The sequence below is a fragment of the Adiantum capillus-veneris genome, chromosome 17 (genome assembly GCF_014529385.1).
Source record: "Adiantum capillus-veneris isolate H3 chromosome 17, ASM1452938v2, whole genome shotgun sequence".
Classification (NCBI taxonomy): Eukaryota; Viridiplantae; Streptophyta; class Polypodiopsida; order Polypodiales; family Pteridaceae; genus Adiantum; species Adiantum capillus-veneris.
Genome location: NC_140947.1, coordinates 64639268 through 64659175, shown reverse-complemented (window position 1 = coordinate 64659175; position 19908 = coordinate 64639268). Strand labels below are relative to the sequence as shown.

The window sequence follows — 19908 nt, the reverse complement described above, 5'->3', positions numbered from 1 at the left end:
CCCGGTCACAAGACGGGCACCACGTGCCAATAGAAAAGAACAGACTTGAACAGACTTTTAGCACTTCAATAACAATTGAACTGAGAGAGAGAGAGAGACGACACGTGACACAGAGTGGCGAAATTCCACCCCAGAGAGTATTGGCCCCAAACCTTGGCGCCCCCTTCGGTATTTCTTTATACTGCATCAACACAATACAAGCCGGTACTCCAGACTCTGCACCTTCTCCAGGAAGCATGCCAGGGAATGAGCCCTAACCTCATATTTAAAGGCCCTTGGCCTGAAAAGCAGTTACAGTAAAAAGCCTTCAAACTTAAAAACATCTGGTCCAAAAACAAAGTCAAAAAGCTGCCAGCGTAAATCATGGCAATCGTACAGCTTGCCACGTCATCAACCAATGCAAAACGCGGAAATCCGTACAACCTGCCATGTCATCATGTCAGCGCAATTTTCGGAATTCTGCCACGTCATCAGTTTCTGTGTGTGTGAGGGTCCTGCTTTAATTTAATCCTTTTGTCACTTGGGCCCCATCGAACGGGGTCCCCATAAGTTGGTAGGACTACTTCTTCTGTTACTTGTTCTTCTTAGGGTTTAGGCCCCTTGGCCGACATCTGCAAGTTGACTCCATTCTTCAGGGCTTTGACACGTCAACAGTTTTTTACATCTCCCCTTCTTGAAAGAGAGTAATTGTCCGCAATTACAACATATTTGCAAAACAACTCAAGTTAGCTAAAAAATTCCGAGGGACAACCAGTTTGCTCTTTTTATGAAGGAGTTAGCTTCTCCTTTATGCTCTTTTGATCAAGGAGTTAGCTTCTCCTTTCGGCTGTTTTGATCAAGGGGTTAGCTTCTTCTTTCTCCAGATCGGAACTCTTGATATTTCGGCGTAGTAAAATTCGCCATCACACCCAGACCATACTGATCTTCTACGGGTGTCTTGATGCACTAAAAATACATACCCAGGCAATCTCATCCAATTAGGAATATTCAGTGGTTGGCACATCACAATGCAACACAAATGCTCACATATGCTAGAAGCATAAAACCTAACAAGATCCGGGCCGGGAGATATTCAACGACTCCCTCATCACTCCTCCCGCATAACCTAAAAAGGTCCGAGCCGGGAGATATAGAGGCCTTTTACAACCAAACGCCCCCCAGACAGCAGCCTGCGTCGTTTGGAGGTGTTGAGAGTAACCACTGCTCAGACTTCTTAATACTCCTCCCCCATAACCATCCAGGTCCGGGCCGGGAGTCACAACAACAATACCCCCCCCCCCCCCCCCCCCCCCCCCCCCCCGTAAATAACCACAAGGGTCCGGGTCATGAGTAAAAAAACAGCACTTTTCAATCATTCAATACTCCCCGCAAATAACCACAAGGGTCCGGGCCATAAGTAAAAAAACAGCACTTTTCAATCATTCAATACTCCCCCCGCAAATAACCACAAGGGTCCGGGCCATGAGTATGAACAAGCATTCTCAAACATAATTTCTCACCACTCCACCCGGGAGTAAAATCACCAATCATTGAAACCAGTATTAAAACCAGAGTCAAACAATTCAAATCGGCACCAAGACAAGTTCAAAACAGATACCATCCACTTCAAACAAATTCCAAACAAGATCATCAAACAAGTTCTCAAACAGATTTCAAACTTTAAAAGCAATCTCGACATCAATCGAGCTCGAAAAGTCGACTAACTTTCCATCCTGAAACCTACATTAAAAATTAGGGTTAGGTTCCTTCCATAAGGTCGTAGCCGAGCACAGCATGGTCCATCAGCTCTTGGACAGACAGTGTTTCTTTGGCGGCGATGGTAGTCCCAAGATAGCAATCGCACTAGACCTCCAAGGTCATCTGATCGTGAAGAGACATCTATTGAGAGATGTCGAGAAATTTCAAGATATAATCTGCTAGGGTTTCCATGGCAAGCATTTCAGGATACCCCACTCTGCCAGAAGTTGCACTCCGAAGGAAGATGTCAGAAACCATATAACATCGGGCAAATTTTTTTCTTGAAAGCTTGCCAAGTACTTGGAGTATGCTGCTTGGTAGTTGTAGACATCAACATCTGCATGGCACTGCTTCTGAGAAAAATAGTGACTTGAAACAAATCTGGATCCTTCTCTTGCAAGTGATCTTAATTGGCTTATGCTCTGTAAGACATGAGCGGTGAAGACGGGAGCGTGCCCGATGCGCGATGAAGTAAGGGTGGGAGTGGCTACTAAGTCTGGGTTGGAGCCCGGAGATACCTCGAATAAATTCCAGCCAAAAGTGGCTACTAAGTCTGCCGGAGATACCTCGAATAAATTCCAGCCAGAAGTCTATGGAATGCTCTGTCTACTCTTTTGTGGGACCGGTATGCTTTCAGAAAAGCACACGCCTAATGCTCTGATACCACTGTCACAAGACGGGCACCACGTGCCAATAGAAAAGAACAGACTTGAACAGACTTTTAGCACTTCAATAACAATTGAACTGAGAGAGAGAGAGAGAGAGAGAGAGAGAGAGAGAGAGAGAGAGACGACACGTGACACAAGGTGGTGGAATTCCACCCCAGAGAGTATTGACCCCAAACCTTGGCGCCCCTTTCAGTATTTCTTTATATTGCATCAACACAGTACAAGCCGGTACTCCAGACTCTGCACCTTCTCCAGGAAGCATGCCAGAGAATGAGCCCTAACCTCATATTTAAAGGCCCTTGGCCTGAAAAGCAGTTACAGTGAAAAACCTTCAAACTTAAAAGCATATGGTCCAAAAGCAAAGTGCAAAAGCTGCCAACTTAAATCACGGAAATCGTACAGCCTACCACGTCATCAACCAACGCAAAACGCGGAAATCCTACAGCTTGCCACGTCATCATGACAGCAACTTGTCAGGATGGAAACTCTTGTCGTGGCACTTCTTCGCAATAGAACTTGCGCACTGGGTCTTGGCCATAGTGGCAACCCGAAACGGAAACGACAGAAACGAAAACGGAAAACAAGAGTTCTCAAAATGGTTAAGAAAGGAGGTTTTTTATTTTTTTAAAAAAACCAATATAATACTTAAAACATGAAGCTTAAAAAGATAATTCATTGATCATCTTATGCAAAACTTCAAAATTTATATGAAAAAAACTTAGAACCTTCAACCTAAGGTCTACCAATGACCACTTTGAACTTTGAAGAAGGTTTGCAACGTTCAAACCAAGACTCCAGACAATCAATTTAAAGACAATTCTCAATGTCATAAAAAGATAGTTGTACATGATATTGCTCAATGTCAAAAAACTAAGCAAAAAGTAAATGAGTCATAAGTGAAGACTCAAGAGCCATAACATGTCTAGATTCCAAACCCATGAATCACCACAATACAAAAAGATAGGGTTCATAAACATAAAGATAAGCAATCCATTGAGCCAAGCCCAACATAGTCATTCCATGGAACTATTGTCCTCAAGAATCTGAGTCCTGGAACGTTAGACATGGGCCCTCAACTTTTTTTGGGATTTTTTTTTCCACTCAAGAAACTCCCGTTTCTTCCGGTCCGAAACTCCCAAGAAACTCCGTTCCGTTTCTTGGGCAAGGAACAGTGTTTCGTGTCATTGGCGACATCTGGTACACTCGGGGCAGCCATGGGACTCACCGGCGGTATCATCTTTGGGGCTGAAAATCAGTGGCAACATCCCCTTGTAGCTAGCGCTGGCTGTTTTTCCAGACACGGGAGTGAGAGTGAGTGAGTCTGCTTTTATAGCTCCTGGTAGCCCGGTACGAATAGGGAGTTCCTCCCGCTTTTTCTCAGCAGAAATAGGGCAGGTGGGGCGCCTTAATCAAGGAGAGGGAGAAGTATTGCTTTCCTGCCACAGAGAGAGAGAGAGAGAGAGATCGCTGGCTGTTTTTGCTGCTAGATGGCTGCCCACTTATTAAGAGGGCGGCCGTTCACTTTTTAAAATGGTATGAACCTGCCCAAAAACTCAATAAAACCTTATAAGCTGAAAACAATGCTTACACAGCACTTCCCAGGCGTCCGTGGATGCAACCACATGCACAGATGCAACGCACACATAGACTTCCTCGCAGAAAAGCATCTGCTTTCTCAGAAAGCAACTGTATTTCCTCAAAGTTTCGTCTAAACCCATCTTCATTCAAGTGCTTGCTCATCCTTGTGCACAATTCTAGCACAGTTCGGAATTTCCTCCTCACTATGGATATTCCCTTTCCGATGCACCCGTCACCCACCTTGTGACGCATCAGGAATACCCATCACCTAGTCCTTTCCTACCGAACTTACAGACACTTCTTCCCGATGCTCCCTTCACCCATCCGATGTGACGCATCAGAAGTACCCATTCTTGGTGGCCTTACAGATATTCCCTTTCACAATGCTCTCGTCATCACTCTGAATGACGCACTAGAAATATCTGTACTCGGATGTCTCCAGTGAGAAAAACCCTCCCACTTAAAATTCCAATAATTCATTAAAATTATTTTTCCTGGTGTTCCAAGCGAGAAAACCCTCTCACTTATTAATCCAATAATTCATTTAGAATTTTTTTCTGTCAAATAAAGCCAATTTAGCAACATCCCTCTCACTTATAAACAATTGTCCTCAACTGTAGAGGTCCAACTGAACTGCCGGGGAGAAACCGGAAAGATTCAAAATCTTGCTCAATGGTGAGTTGAGCTAGTGCTTTCTCAAAAGAGAACTTAAAAATTAAATTAAACAAAAATTCAATAATTCAATACTGACCTTACCGGTTCATGTGCTTCCTCTAGTACCTCGAGGATATCCTTCACCAATCATCAAACTTACGAGTCATGTAAGAACTCGTCATTCGCGTCTTTCCAACAGATCGGAAGTTTCCTCATCCAAGAATTTGTTAACTCACTTTCGCCTTCTCAACCTCGAGAAGAATAATCCTCCTAGAAATCAATCTAGGTATCTCTCCTTGCGCATAATCTTGTGTTAGTCCTGAGGGTATTAAACCTCTTGTGTCCTTCTACATAGGGAATGCCCAAATCATAGAGCATTAATCTCGATGTCTTTCTTTCACAAACAAAGTCTGCGATCACATTAAAGAAGGTTCTTGTTCCGAGCCTTTGCTTTGAGTAGGCCAATTGTGATGATCCGAAGATCCCTTGTGCATTGCCGCACGTCTTTTTGCGTTTTTCTCCAACGGGTTGTTACCATTTGCACTGTTTTCTTTACACGTACTATTTCTTGCAGAAATCATCAAGAATTTTTCACTTAGCAAGCATCTAGGACTACTCACAAAATCTTAGGCAGATAAAATTCTAGCCAGACCAATCTGTGAACATAAGTTCAAACTCGGCCCACTTAAGGGCGAACCCGCTTTAGATCTCAATGATGTTTTCCCATATGTGGTTAAGGTAATTCTTACCATTTTGAAACGGTTGGTGAATTATACTCTTACAAACATAATAGTTCGAATTTATTCCAGCAGCGTGTAAATGCTACTAGACCTGCTCGTGGAGAAACATATACTGCAACCAAAAGTTGTTATTGTAATGGTAAAAGCACATAGATACTCAATGATCAACGACCATCAGAAAACCTCTTCTCTGTAGAGAAACTCAAATTTCTTCTACTGAACACATCTCAAATAGAGATTCTCGCGTCGGAATATCCTTGCGCGTAAAAAGGCGCTCAAGAGAGTACAACAAACCCCCTTCCAATTCCTGAAAAGGAAGTTGGTTCATCTAATTCCGTTCAGCACAAAAAAATTCGACTGGTAGATGACCCACCTTGGCATAGGTGTAACAAACTAGGACACTCCAAGTCAATACCGCGATAGCACCAAATAACCAAATAACCAGAGTCAAAACAATTCAAATCAGCACCAAAACAAGTTCAAAACAGATACCATCCATTTCAAACAAATTCCAAACAGGATCACCAAACAAGTTCAAACAGAACTCAAACTTAAAAAGCAATCTCGACATCAATCGAGCTCAAAAAGTCGACTGACTTTCCATCTTGAAACCTGCACCAAAAATTTGGGTTAGGTTCATTCCATAAGGTCGTAGCCGAGCACAGCATGGTCCATCAGCTCTTGGACAGACAGTGTTTCTTTGGCGGCGATGGTAGTCCCAAGAGATAGCAATCACACCGAACCTCCAAGGTTATCAACTCGAGAAGAGACATCTACTAAGAGATGTCGAGAAATTTTAAGATATAATCTGCTAGGGTTTCCATGGCAAGCATTTCAGGATACCCCACTCTGCCAGAAGTTGCATTCCGAAGAGAGATGTCAAAAGCCATATAACTTCGGGCAAAAATTTTCTTGAGAGCTTGCCAAGTCCTTGGAAGTGTGCGGCTCGGTAGCTATAGACATCAACATTTGCATGGCACTGTTTCTGAGAAAAACAGTGACTCGAATCAAATCTGGGATCCTTCTTTTGCAAGTGATCTTAATGGCTTATGCCCTGTAAGACATGAGCGGTGAAGATGGGAGCGCGCCGGATGCGCGATGAAGTAAGGATGGGAGTCGCTAATAAGTCCGGATTGGGGGCTAATAAGTCCGGGTTGGAGGCCGAAGATACCTCGAATAATAATTCCAATAGCTCTGTCTGCTCTTTTGTAGGACCGGTATGCTTTCAGAAAAGCACACGCCTGATGCTCTGATACCACTGTCACTAGACGGGCACCACGTGCCAACAGAAAAGAACAGACTGAACAAACTTTTAGCACTTCATTAACAACTGAACTGAAAGAGAGAGACGACACGCGACACGGAGTGGCGGAATTCCACCCCAAAGAGTATTGGCCCCAAACCTTGACGCCCCTTTTGATATTTCTTTATATTGCATCAACACAGTACAAGCCGGTACTCCAAACTCTGCACCTTCTCCAAGAAGCATGCAAGAGAATGAGCCCTAACCTCATATTTAAAGGCCCTTGGCCTAAAAAGCAATTGCAGTGAAAAGCCATTAAAACTCAAAAGCTTCTGGTCCAAAAGCAAAGCCAAAAACTGCCAACGGAAATCACGGAAATCCGTACAACCTGCCACGTCATCAACCAACGCAAAAAGCGAAAATCTGCCCTTAGGGTTAGGGTTAGGGTTTTTGCAGTTTTAGGGTTTTTGGCAACAAAATTAGGGTTTGCAGGTTTTAGGGTTAGGGTTTCCAAAATTAGGGTTTCAACAGTTAGGGTTTCTAGCAGAAATTAGGGTTAGGGTTTCTTCTCTCGAGCAACCACGTCATCACTTTGTGACACTTCTTCCGTTACTTGTTCTTCTTAGGGTTTAGGCCCCTCGGCCGGTAGCTCCATTCTTCAGTAGGTCGACACGTAAGCAGTTTGTTACAAGTGTTTTGTATCACTCAAGGAAAGAACCACAAGAATCACAAGAATTTTTTTGCTTGTTACGGTCGCACGAACCCAAGTTCGCTTGGGCTTGTCGATTCCTAATCGTGTTTTTGAAGAGTGACAAGAATCCGAGAAAAGAAGGGCCTCTTTTCACTCATTAGTGCGGTCCATGCACTTAGCGGCCGGCCAATCAACCTGAGGTGGGAAAAAGCAACCTTGGTGTGAGCGCAATGCTGCCAAGGTGTGCGCCCGCGAAAAAGAGCAGAACTCGGGTGAAGAGAAGATCCTTCTCAAACACAGAATGCAAGCGAAAGAAGACCCTCAAGAACCTCAAGAACTCAAGCACAGCAAGAACCAAGACCCCCAAGAATCCAAGTTCCTTGTGAATTAAGAACCAAGACCACAAGAACCCACAACCCAAGACTTCAGTGGATGGTCATCACTCGAAGTGGAATAGATACTTCGCTTGGAGGTGATGAGCATGAGAGAGGCGAAGAAGAATTTTCCCACCAGGAGGTTTTTCTGACCCTCCCCCTTCCCCATCTACGCCAAGGATTGCACTAACTCCTATAAAGAAGTTGGAGCAATTGTTTATGGAAAGATGGTTAGAACGCGATGAAAGAAAAGCAGAAAGAGAAGCAGAAAGAAAGGCCTACGAAGAACGAAGGGCAGCCATATCGTGAATACAAAAAGGAATGGTAGCCATAGAGCGTGAGCACGAGCAAGCACGCTTGGAAGCCAAAGAAAGACGAGCAAAATTTGATCGCGAGAACAATGAAAGACAAGCAGAATATGATCCGAGAACAAAGCAAGACAAGCGAAGGGCGACCAACACATGAAAGAGTTGTGGCGACTTTTTTCTCAAGTGCAGGCGTACTTTGCACAGAATCAAGAAAAGGAGCCTCTCACTCCCTTCTTCTTCCAAGCATGACACACAGGATATGCATGATTATGAGAAGCATGATGAACTAATGATTATGGTGAGCATGATGATTTGAATGCCAATGATTTGCATGATGACTTGGATGACAATGACAAGCATGATGATTTGCATGATCAAGATGTGATTTCTCACGAGCATGATGATTTGCATGATCAAGATGTGATTTCTCACAAGCATGATGATTTGCATGAAGATGACGTGATTGTTCACAAGGATGATGAGTTAGTTGATGCTTTTTCTAGCGAAGCTAACCTCGTTGCAGATTCGATCAATCACGAAGGATCGATCTTGGCTCTCGAGCCTAGGTCCAAAGCACCCCCTCGGGAAGAACCGATCTTGGCTCTCGAGCCTAGGTCCAAAGAACCCTTACAGGAAGTACTATGTGTTCGCATGATTGGTCAACACGCATTGTACGAGTGTTTCATTCATGATCGTTTCCTGTATTTTAGTCAGCGTCTTTATGTGATCCCTTTTCCTAGGCATGACATATTGCATGTTGAGCACGTTTCGCTCATGAATGAGCACAAATGTCTGCGGATTTTTCGTGAAAAGCTGCAAAGTATGCATTCACGAAAGACACATTCCATGTCTCTTCCTTGGCACGACACAATTGTTGAGAGAGCACATGAAAGTATGAGCACCAAGCATGGGCATTTCCGTTGTGAATTGCCACAGTTGATTGATTTAGATCGGAAACACAAGATTCGATCTCATTGTTTGCGTGTGTGTGGTGAACGGTTTAGCACTCCATCTCTTTGTTCATCTACATTGCATGCACAGTCTTTGAGGAACACAAGATTTTTTCCCATCACTTTACATGGAATAGGTATGTTCATGGTTTTGTGTGGAAATGGTTTCAGGAATTTTCAGCCATGGAGATTCTTGAAGAAGAAAGAAGCATGACTCTCGACGAAGTTGAAGCATCGAAGGAGCCTCAGAAGACTTTGTGTCGCTTTTGGCGCAGCCCAAAGAAGCAAGCGTTGCAGACTTTTATGAAGTTCAAGTACCGCACGACCCACACATCAGTGGACCGGCAAAGAGTCCCTTCCAGGATTCCGGATGCTATTGGCGATCTCCCTCGATGCCATACAGTTCGGTACCAATACCTCACTTTGAAAAGGAGGGGATGTCACGTGACACATCCAACCCTATGTATCCATGGACAAGCTACAGCATGATCAGGGTTCAGTTCAGTCGAGTCTAAAATAGGAAGTAATCTGGCACTTTTGTGAGTCTGTTCGCAAACCGTGCATGACAGTCACTTAGATTAGATGCATATCCTCCAGTTGCACACAACATGATCATAAGCATTCCCACCAAAATCCATCAGAATCCATTAGGAGAATTTTCCAGTGCATTTAACCTATTTTCCCTATTTTTGACATTTTTCACTTATTTATTAAGTGACTTTTGTTGGAAAGTAGGTAGGGCAATTTTGCTAAGTTAATATATAAGCAAACCAGAATTAGCACTTTCTAGTAGAAGAGGCAGCAGAAGCACCTTGCTCAACAGGCAACTTCTCAACAAGACCAACCCCCACGACAACCCTGGCGTTTTCTCTCAACAGAAGGCCTAGCGTTTTTGCACCAAATCAGCCAGTGTTTTTGCACTTGCAGATTCTCGGAGACAGTAGACAGCAAATCAGCACTAGCGTTAGCAGATTCCCACAGCAACACAACAGATTTCCTAGCATTAGCAAATTTCTCCGCAAGGTCAAATTTCAGCCCTAGCGTTTTTGGTTTGCAGATCAACCTCAGCGTTCTTGCAGATCATCGCGACAGAATCAGCCATGGGCAGCGTTTTCAGTTTTCAGCCTTTAGCACTCGCAGAACAAGTCCCGAACCTCGCAGATCTCACCTTCCCGTAGCAGTTCCTCGCCGCACGGTGGGATCCATCGAAGTTTGCAGTTTCAGCCCGGAAAACGCAGATTTCAGCATCTACGTTTTCAGTGCGTCGTCGTCGCAACATCGCCATCGACATCGTCCCCGACCTAGAGTCAGAATTCAGCAGATAAAGATTTGCAGATTTCAGCCGAGTTGTCAGATTTCAGCCTGTCTTGTCGTCGTCCTCATCGTCGCCGACTTCGTCGGCAAGTCCAAGCATTGTAGAGATTTGTGCAATCATAAGTAGACCGCTCTCGCCATAGAGAGTGGGGCCTTCGGAGGAGGGTTTTACGTCGTCTCTGGTGTCGTATTCTCTTCTCTACCTCTCAGTCTCATACACCTTCATTCACTGTGTCCATTCACTTTGTTTGTGTCCATTGCACTCTCTCACTAAAGGAACGGAAGGCTCTCCCTTCCATAAGTAAAAGGAACCTTGAGCACAGTTCGGAGCACTCATCTTGAGCAAAGTTCAACATTCATTCTGCTGCACCTTACAAGTAGCAAGTGGAATGCCTATAGTTCACCTCTTCATAGTGCAGCTTTTGTGTGGGACCTAGAGTTCCAGGGTGCAGGGCAGGAGCATGATTCGGAGGTAAACACACATTGGAACACCATCTTGAAGAAGCTTCACCCTGATCGCGACATGCAACGTAAAATCAAGGATCAGCTTGCATTTCACACGGATATGCGAGGATCATTCGGGATAGCCGATGCCCAAATTGATCACTCCAAGATTTCCTCCGTCTTGTGGTGGCAAGAAAATGGTTCAGATGGTCCCGATCTTCAGCGACTTGCCGTCCACATTCTCAGCCAAGCGGTTAGCTCCTTTTGCTTGGAGCAATTTTGGAGTGTATATAGCCACATTGCATCTAGAAAGAGGAACCGACTTGGAGTGGAGAAAGCAAATGACCTTGTTTTTTTCAGTGCACACCTAAGAATGCTTTGCAAGTCAGCATCCAAATTGGGATGATATTCACAACGTCCAGGACTCCACTACAGAATGGGAGGTGGGATGCTCTTCAACCCCTACCCAGAGGTGAACATCAGGCATGAGTCATGACTCATTGCTCATTGGTTTTTGATATTTGTTTCCTTTGTGGCCGCCGGCTTTGCCCCCTTTTTGTATTGCACTATCATATGAGTGATTGAGTCTTGACATGTCACCTAGTGACTCTTACAGTTGTTATTTAGCACTCTAGCCTCTACATGTCTTTTTGTAGCGCCTTGGCTGGCCTTGTAAGCCATCTTTATAATCTATGCTCTATCATCTTTTTGCTCCAAGCTTTTGTGTGGAGTCTGAACTCTATTCTTGAACTTTGAGTTAATGTTCTTTCTACGAAGAATCAAGATGCTTTTGTAAAGGATGATCCCAATTCATGTATTGTGTATTGCACAATCGCGTGTAAGCCTTAAGAATGAAGAATTATTGCAGAGCATGCCTAAATAGGATTCTACTTTGACTAATGGGTGTGTATGGCTCTCTATTAACATATAGGTTAAATCCAACCTAATTTAAGCATATTTTAAAAATACCGTTCCGACCCCCGTTCCCGTTTCGCTTTTTTTTTTTTTTGGGGGGGGGGGGGGGAGGGAAGGCGTTCTGGAAACGTTCCGGAGGCCCCTATTCCCGTTCCCGTTCCGGGTAACTTTGCATTCCACAACCGCTTGAATCTTATCAGGGTCCATTCTCACCTGGTTGTGAGATACTATATGGCCAAGTAGTGAATTTCTTTTAGAAAGAACTCACTCTTCTTAGCATTCACAAATAATGTGTGTTTGCGTAATTCTTCAAACACTAATGCAAGATGCTTCTAGTGTTCTTCTTCCGTCTCTAAGAAGATTAAGACGTCATCGAAGAAGACTCCTGTAAATCTTCTATATGAATGGAAGATTCTATCCATCATTTTGTATCATTCTGTTCAATGTGGCTGGTGCATTAGTGAGTCCAAAAGGCATCACTAAGAATTCATACAACCCGAAGGTTGTTCTAAATGAAATCTTATGCACATTCTGAGGAGCTATGCGGATTTGATGATACCCGCTCTTTAAGTCTATACGACTAAAGACACTTGCTCCTTGTAGCTTATCAAGAATGTCATCAATCCGAAGGATTGGGAACCGATTCTTGATTGTGATCTTGTTTAAAGATCTATAGTCTATGCACATACGGAATGTGCCATCCTTTTTCTGTACTAACAAGACAGGTGAACAATATGGAGAAGTACTAGGCCTTATTAAGCCATTCTCCAAAAGTTTGTTAACCTGCTTGAGGAGCTCCTCTTGCTGCATTAAACTGACTCTATAAGGGGGCTGATTTGGAGGAGCACTTCTTGGGATCAAATCAATTGTATGATCCTCACGTCGAGAAGGTGGAAGTTCATTTGGAAGTTCATCTGCAAACAATCTTCAAAACTTTCTAGTAACTTAATTCTATTTTTCTCTAAAAGAGAAAGAAAGTTGTGAAGAAGACACCTCTCTCTCTCTCGCAATACCAAGGGACAATCTTTACAAGCACAAGACGGGGTAAACACCTGTCCTTTATTTCTTTCGTTGTTCTGTTCTGACTCCTAACTGAGAGAGCGTTTCCACTCTCTGTCTGCTAAGAGGACTTCCCCTCTTCTACAAGCTTTGTTGGAAGCTCTCACCAAGAGAGTATCGTCCAAAAAGCTTGTCGGAAGCTCTCACAATGAAGAGTCTATCTTCCGCTATGTGTGGCCCTTCATGCGCAATCATTCATGCATCGAACTCGAGAGAAACAAACAAAATGCACACAAACATGCTTGTTGTAATTTTCTGCACATAACCTGAAATTCTTACTTGTGCGCACTCCTACGCCGAAAAGAGGCCGCCTTCGCAATGGAATCGCAACAAAACTTGCGTAGGCGTAAGATAATGTAACAAACTGCTGACGTGTTGACCTATTGAAGAACGGAGCTATCGGCTGAGGGGCCTAAACCCTAAAAGAAGCAGAAGCAACAGAAGAAGCAACACCAGATTTTCGAAAATTACGTAGCTGCTGATGACGTGGCAGATTTTCGAAAATCACGCTGGTTGATGACGTGGCAGGCCGTACCGATTTCCGTAAATTACGCTGGCACCTTTTGGCATCGCTTTTGGGACAAGAAGCTTTTGAGTTTGAAGGCTTTTCACTGTGAACTGCTTTTGGGGCCTAGGGCCTTTAAATATGTGCTAAGGGCTCATTCTCTGGCATGCTTCCTGCCGAAGATGCAGAGTCGCGAGTACCGGCTTGTACTGTGTTGATGCAATATAAAGAAATACCGAAAGGGGCGCCAAGGTTTGGGGCCAATACTCTCTGGGGTGAAATTCCGCCACTCCGTGTCACGTGTCGTCTCTCTCTCTCGGCTCAGTTGTTAATGAAGTGCAAAAAGTATGTTCAGTTTGTTCTTCTCTATTGGCACGTGGTGTCCGTCTTGTGACAGATAAGAAGAGTGGAGTGAAATTCTATGAGTGCTCCGCTGAGAACAGCCTAATCACCTTGATTAGGGGTAAAAAAAAGAGAATTTGCAACAGCCAAGCGTGAGAGGAAGAGAGTTTTCTACTACTTTTCGCGATGAATCTTCCCCCACAGACGACAGCCTATGATCAAGGGAAGCCTTGTTGTAACCGGCTTGGACACTCCAAGCCAGAAATCAATAGCAACACACAAACAGAAACTTCATAATCACTGAACTTTAATGGGGAGAGAGAGAGAGAGAGTCGACACAGACCGACGGAGTTCCCTACCCAAAGGTATTGGCCTCAAAGACTGGCACCCCTTCGGGTATTTCTTTTTATATTAATTTTTGAGCGAAGTACAACTCCCGCGAGTGCTCGCTCACACTCTGCATCTAGATGCTCTGAGGAGTGAGCCCCTTGGGTCCAATATAAAGGTTACAAGGGATGCTAAAAGCAGAGTCCCAAAAGCATTGAACTCAAAAGCAAGCTTCGCAGAAGCAAGCTTCCCAAAAGCAACTTGCTAAAATCTGCCAGCAAAAGCAATCATCGGAAATCGGGGAATTCCGTACAATCAAACCACGTCAGCAGCAAGCGCGTTTTCCGAGCGTTCGTACAACAGTCAACGTAATTTGCGGCCGTTCGTACAACAGCCACGTCAGCATGCTCTTCGCTTAATGGCACCAAGGCCCCTCGATAAAGGTCCATAAGTTGGACATGCAACGTCATCAATATGTGACACTTGTTCTAGGTGATGGGAGCTCCAAGACTCCACATACACCACAAGGGATGATTCTCAAGCTTCAATGGAGAGCTCTGGTGCGAAGAGCATTGGGGGGGGGGGGGGGGGGTAGATGCACTACCAATCTGTGAAGAGGGGGAGAGGGTGCTCTTATAAAGCCAGTCAGAGAGGGAGGTGCTAGCAGGTGAGGGAGGGTGAGAGTGAGAGTGAGAGAGAGAGAGTCACTTTGCATGGGTAAGTGTGCCACTAGGCACACTTACTTTATAACTTAAAAACCATTCAACTTTTGACTTTAAAAGTTCCTAGGCTATTAATGAAATGTGCAATTTAACTCACAACCGCACACATGAATGCTACTTATGAAAACGTTACCTGCTCCCCGGCACAATGTCGTACCGACACTGCTCCGGCATCACCTATTTGCACTTGTCCAGCCATTTGATCCAGCACAAACAATTAAAATTAGTTTTACTAACTTATCCTAAGGCCTTAAAAATAATCCAGACCTTAGGATTATTGTTCCAAGGACCCCATCTCATTCCTGTGCTCGCACTGACGCGCGCTGAGCTTGAAATCTGAGGCTACTGTCTACCCCTTATTAAAGACCCGATTTCCCAATCACTAGGGCTTCAGGGTATTTTAATTTTTTCTGCTAGGGCCCCCCAGAGGTGCTCTCGCCCAAGTTTGGGGGCACTTGAGGCCCTAGAACTGCTCGTTCTATTCTGACACAATTAATAACTATTTTCTCGCAAATAAATTAATTATTTACAAAGTCTGACATTGTTACAGTTTTCATTGAGGAGAGCAGCAGAGACTAGACTGACCAGAGCTTATGCAGCCTTGGGAGGACTGGAAAGGATGTCTTTGCAGGTTCAGTTTCAATTACCTCCGGTAAAGCTTTGGCTTTTTAACACTCTAGTGGCTTCAGCTATGCTTTACGGAGTTCAGATATGGGGACCCTCGGTGAATCACCATGGCAAATCTGGTAGCAGTGATGGATGGAGATGTATGAAGAGGCCTTTAGTCTCTATGATTTCTCGGATGATTCGGGCTAAGGCCTCAGTGCCACGTGATATTATTCGAGCCAAGCTAGCTGACCCCTCTCTCATGATCAAGACACTTACTAGATCAGTATCCTTCAAGCATAGTTTATGGAACCTCCCTAGAGACAGATATGCTCAACTAGCGCTTGAGTCATCCCAACAGCTAGCGCTACAGGGGGATACAACATGCTAGTATGGGCAGATGACATCATGGTTTGTCGCATGGTTTCAGCATGGATAGCAGATGACATCATGGTTTCAGTCACATGGTTTCAGCATGGATAGACTGCCTCCGTTCCGATACTCCTTGGATGCACCCTCCCTATCTCTCACCCAGAGAGAGATCACTAGACTCATACATCAGGATCTGATTCAGCTAAATATCAGGAGCACATGGATACAACCGACACAGGAGTTTGGCACGAAGATGGCTTTCTATAGAGAGCATCTTCTCCAACTCACACAGGATGGATATGTGATCATACCTGCTTATCTAGACACTCATTTATCCCATGGGATATGATGTGCTATTGGTCAGATGTGCACATCATCGCATCGGTTAGAGATTGAGACTAGCAGATTTAGGAGGGTACAAGCAGAGGCCAAGATTTGTCAGTTGTGTCATATAGAGCCAGCGACAGAGTTACATCACATGTCATTGTCCGGTATACTATGAGATACGAGGCCGCTTTCATTGTTTATTTAGAGAGGGCTTTGGACCACTGGCTAGAGTCATGAGATATCAGGATCAAAGATGCCTGGATTGTTTTTGCTAGAGCTGCGCAAACACAGGGGGAGTCTCTTGAGAAGATCAGGCAGTGGGAGACATTCACAAGAGGGAGATCACTGACTTCTTTAGAGCAGAGACTCGGCAGTCAGATGAGCAAGGTTCACAGTAGACTTTAGAGCCCACCTATACCAGAGGTATATTAGTTGACAGAGCCATTGAGCTCAGGAGAGCTAGACGCCCACGTCTACGAGGGCAACTACGACATCGACGGAGGCTCCATCAAAGGATGAGGACTATTCTAGCACGACAAGGGAAACATACAATACAACTATTTCCAGAGGTGGACATTGACGATGCTCTTCAGCGACCGATGCAATACATTCTCGGACAACGCCCGATGCCGGGCATCCTTGGACATTGATGATGATGATTTTAGTTTTTACTTTACTTCATTTTTACTTTGTACCCAGACTTTGTATTAGATCCACCAAGATTGTATCAGTTTGATCTCATAGGTCATTTGGCCTTTTGAAGACGTTTAATAGAACATTTCATTTCATTCTCTCTGTGCATATCCACAAAGCCTAGAAACAACGTGCTCCTAAAAAGTGAATGGTCTCGTTGCCAACTGCTAACATTCAGCCTATGCTTATGCATGACCACTTCTACAACACAGTAAGATCTAAGCAAGAACTGTGTCACATGCCAAAAACTAACCAGATACCAAACAGCCACAAATATGTTAGCGATTAACAAACGACCAAACGCGAAAACTAGTTCAAATAACATACATGAGACACTGCAACATTTTTGGAGCAGCTCCTTTATCAACCCGATAATCCCCATTGACAAGGTAATCAGGTTCCTTAATCACTGGAAACACTCCACCTCCAATGCGAACCATCCAAAGAAACCTGTTCAAGCAGTCAAGGATAAAAATAAATGCAAGCTACCTCAGGCACTCATGCAGACACTAGCGATCAACAGGTAAGAGCTTAACTTGTTGATATCATCTGATGAATAGCCAGTCACCCCTCCAAAAACCACCAGCACATAAGTTACATCAAGCTCTTGCATGATTTCATAAGCTTCATCTTCATAAGAAGACATGGCCCTCCCCACGGTAGCAATGTGTGTATTATTCCACGTATTGTTGTCCACTATCACTGTTCTATTTCCCATAGCCGTGATTTGATAACCATAGTCCCACCATGACATTACTTTGGCATCCTCAGGTGTATTATGGCGAAGCCAATAATATGCTTCCCGAAAATCATCAAATATCACTTTATCACCATTTGCTTGCCTTGCAGCTAGAACAATGGAAGGGGAAGAATATGCCTCTGAGGTTACCCATGTACAGTGAATAACATAGCTCATTAGCAGATAGAACACTCCCAAGACTAAAACCAAGGCCCCCTTTTTTTGCAGAGGCAAAGACTGGTCGATTGCACCCTGCAATATCCACACCGAAACTTGTAAATAAGTGATAAACGCATAAGATGCAGTTCAAAAAAGTGATACAAATGCAGCTGCAATGTCACCTTGCTTGATCCCTTGGCTGAGCCAGAGGCCTTTGTTGTCACTGCTGCCTGTGCTTTAGAGCGCAACAATCCAAACAAATTCTTCAAAGTAGCAGACACTGCAATAGCACTAATAAGGCACATTGCTGGGGCTGCCACCAATATAAGACGGACCATTACACCAGCAAAATAAAGGCTAGTCATTCCATATATGATAAGAAAAATTGTTGCATCATTGAGTCGCTTGAAGCAGTAATAAAGACCAGCTGGAAAGAGGATAAGGAGGACATGAAAGTCAAACATGAAAGAAGACCAGGCAGTTGGCTGATGCTCAGACACAGACGCTATGATAGGTATATGGTCCTTCGCATACGTCGGGTCCAACAGCGAGTAGAATCTGCCTGTCCAAGGGGATATATAGCCTGTTGCCATGCCAAGCGCAAGTGCCAATCCACCAACTGCTACGGCAGATAGTACAGTCATTCTTAGAAAGGTTCGAAATAGCTTGGGGTTATCCAGCTGATCTTTGACCCAGTTCACCATGTAGAACACCTAAAACATAAACACAAAAAGCAACAAGCTCACTTTAAAAGATGATTGTTTTTGAAACTGTCTCCAATCACCAAGAAACCTCAGCTGCACATCTCAAGTAAACATGCATTTCTTCTCATTTATTGAAAGTCTGGATTTGTTGCAAGCACATGTACAGACAGACACCAACAATGCTGCTGGTGGAACATCAGAACAGTAAAAATAAAGTTACCTGTGTCAACAAAAAGACACCCATAGCTGCCATATGCTCTCCAGACTGAACATGCTGGAAGCCCACAAAACGAATTTGCATTGCAAGTAGCATTCCCAAAATGTACATGGTATTATATGCTATATAAAGCCGTAGGGAATACCGCCCAGTCACCAGCAACGCAAGGACATACAGGGGAATGAGATTAATTATAAATATGTAGCCTCCCCATGCTGAGACCATATAGAAGTATGCAAAAGCTGATGCAACAGACCAAGCCAAGGAGCCTGTCTTGACTGCCTTGACAAAAAGATAAAATGTGAAAAGCAGGGCAAAAATGGCTACTCCTTCATTATCATAGGAACCTGCAACAGATCTTGAGATGTAACCAGGACAGATGGCAATCAAAGCGGCAGCAACAATGCCAGCTCCTGAGTCCCATATCTCTTTTCCAAAGAAATAAGCCACTAATGTGGTATTTGAGGCAAAGAAGGGGGCCGTTAATACACATACATCCCGAATGTGTACAGCAAAGCTGAGTAATCTGAGTGCCCAATACATTAAAGCAGCTGTTACCATGAGACCTGGGTAAAGAGTCCCTCCAATGATGCGGCCAAGTGGATACCAAGTTTCATAATCAAACCAGTTCCAGAACTCGTAGAATCCTTTCTGAGTGAGATACAAGGTCGTACGGTAGTTGAAATAAGGATCAAACTCATGAATCATACTCTCATAGCGCAGCACACTGAAGAGGCGAGTGGCGAATGCCAGCACATAGATTAACATAAGGGCACTGACCCTGAGCAGCATTTCATGCTGCTTTGTTTTGATCCTGAAGTTTCTGAGAGAAGTGGGCAGCGAATTCTGCACTGAAAGCAAGGAAGCCATGGCTGAAGGGGTGAAACCTGAGTCGCTTTTTGCGCCCATTATGCTTGCGTTTTGATAATGTGAGCTCGATCGACCGCTCCTTCAAGTTCTCTTAGTCGGTTACCAACAATAAGCAAGGCAGGTAGATTTGACCATAAAAACGATCTGCTTCTACCATCCGTAAGCTTTCAGAAGGGACGTCGTAGCTTATCGTACAGTATTACTTACAGTAGTCTGCCATTCCGCTCTGCAATTCCAATAATCTGCAAATCGGGTACCCTTGAATCGAGATATAGATTCATTTTCATGTTTTTCATTCTCCTGCGTGTTCCATCGTTACTTAAAACCCTTCCTAGCTAATTTTATTGAGCTAAGTGAAATGTTTCTGGGTGTCTGTTTGTGGTTTCAAGACTTACCCCTCTCTCTCTCTCTCTCTCTCTCTCTCTCTCTCTCTCTCTCTCTCTATCTATCTATCTATCTATCTATGTGTGTGTGTGTGTACCCAGACCTGGTATTAGATTCACCACATGTAACCTTTTGGTCTTATAGGTCATTTTGGCCTTTTGAAGACGTTAATATTACATTTCATTTCATTTTTCCTCTCTCTCTCTCTCTCTCTCTCTCTCTCTCTCTCTCTCTCTCCTGTGTGTGTGTGCGCGCGCGCGCACACA

General features: G+C 44.1%; 1 protein-coding gene across 1 annotated transcript in view; it reads right to left on the bottom strand.

Annotated features, from left to right (window-relative positions):
* STT3B (staurosporin and temperature sensitive 3-like b) overlaps window positions 1-19615 on the bottom strand; it is a 35584-nt gene extending 15969 nt beyond the window's left edge. The window contains exons 1-4 of the mRNA XM_086486935.1: window positions 18392-19615; window positions 17650-18180; window positions 17106-17560; window positions 16897-17019 (exon numbers count right to left, since the gene is read on the bottom strand). Coding sequence (XP_086343061.1) covers window positions 16897-17019; window positions 17106-17560; window positions 17650-18180; window positions 18392-19297 — 2015 coding nt within the window. The 5' untranslated portion in view covers window positions 19298-19615. The remainder of the gene's footprint in view (window positions 1-16896; window positions 17020-17105; window positions 17561-17649; window positions 18181-18391) is intronic.
* Window positions 19616-19908: the final 293 nt, after the last annotated feature.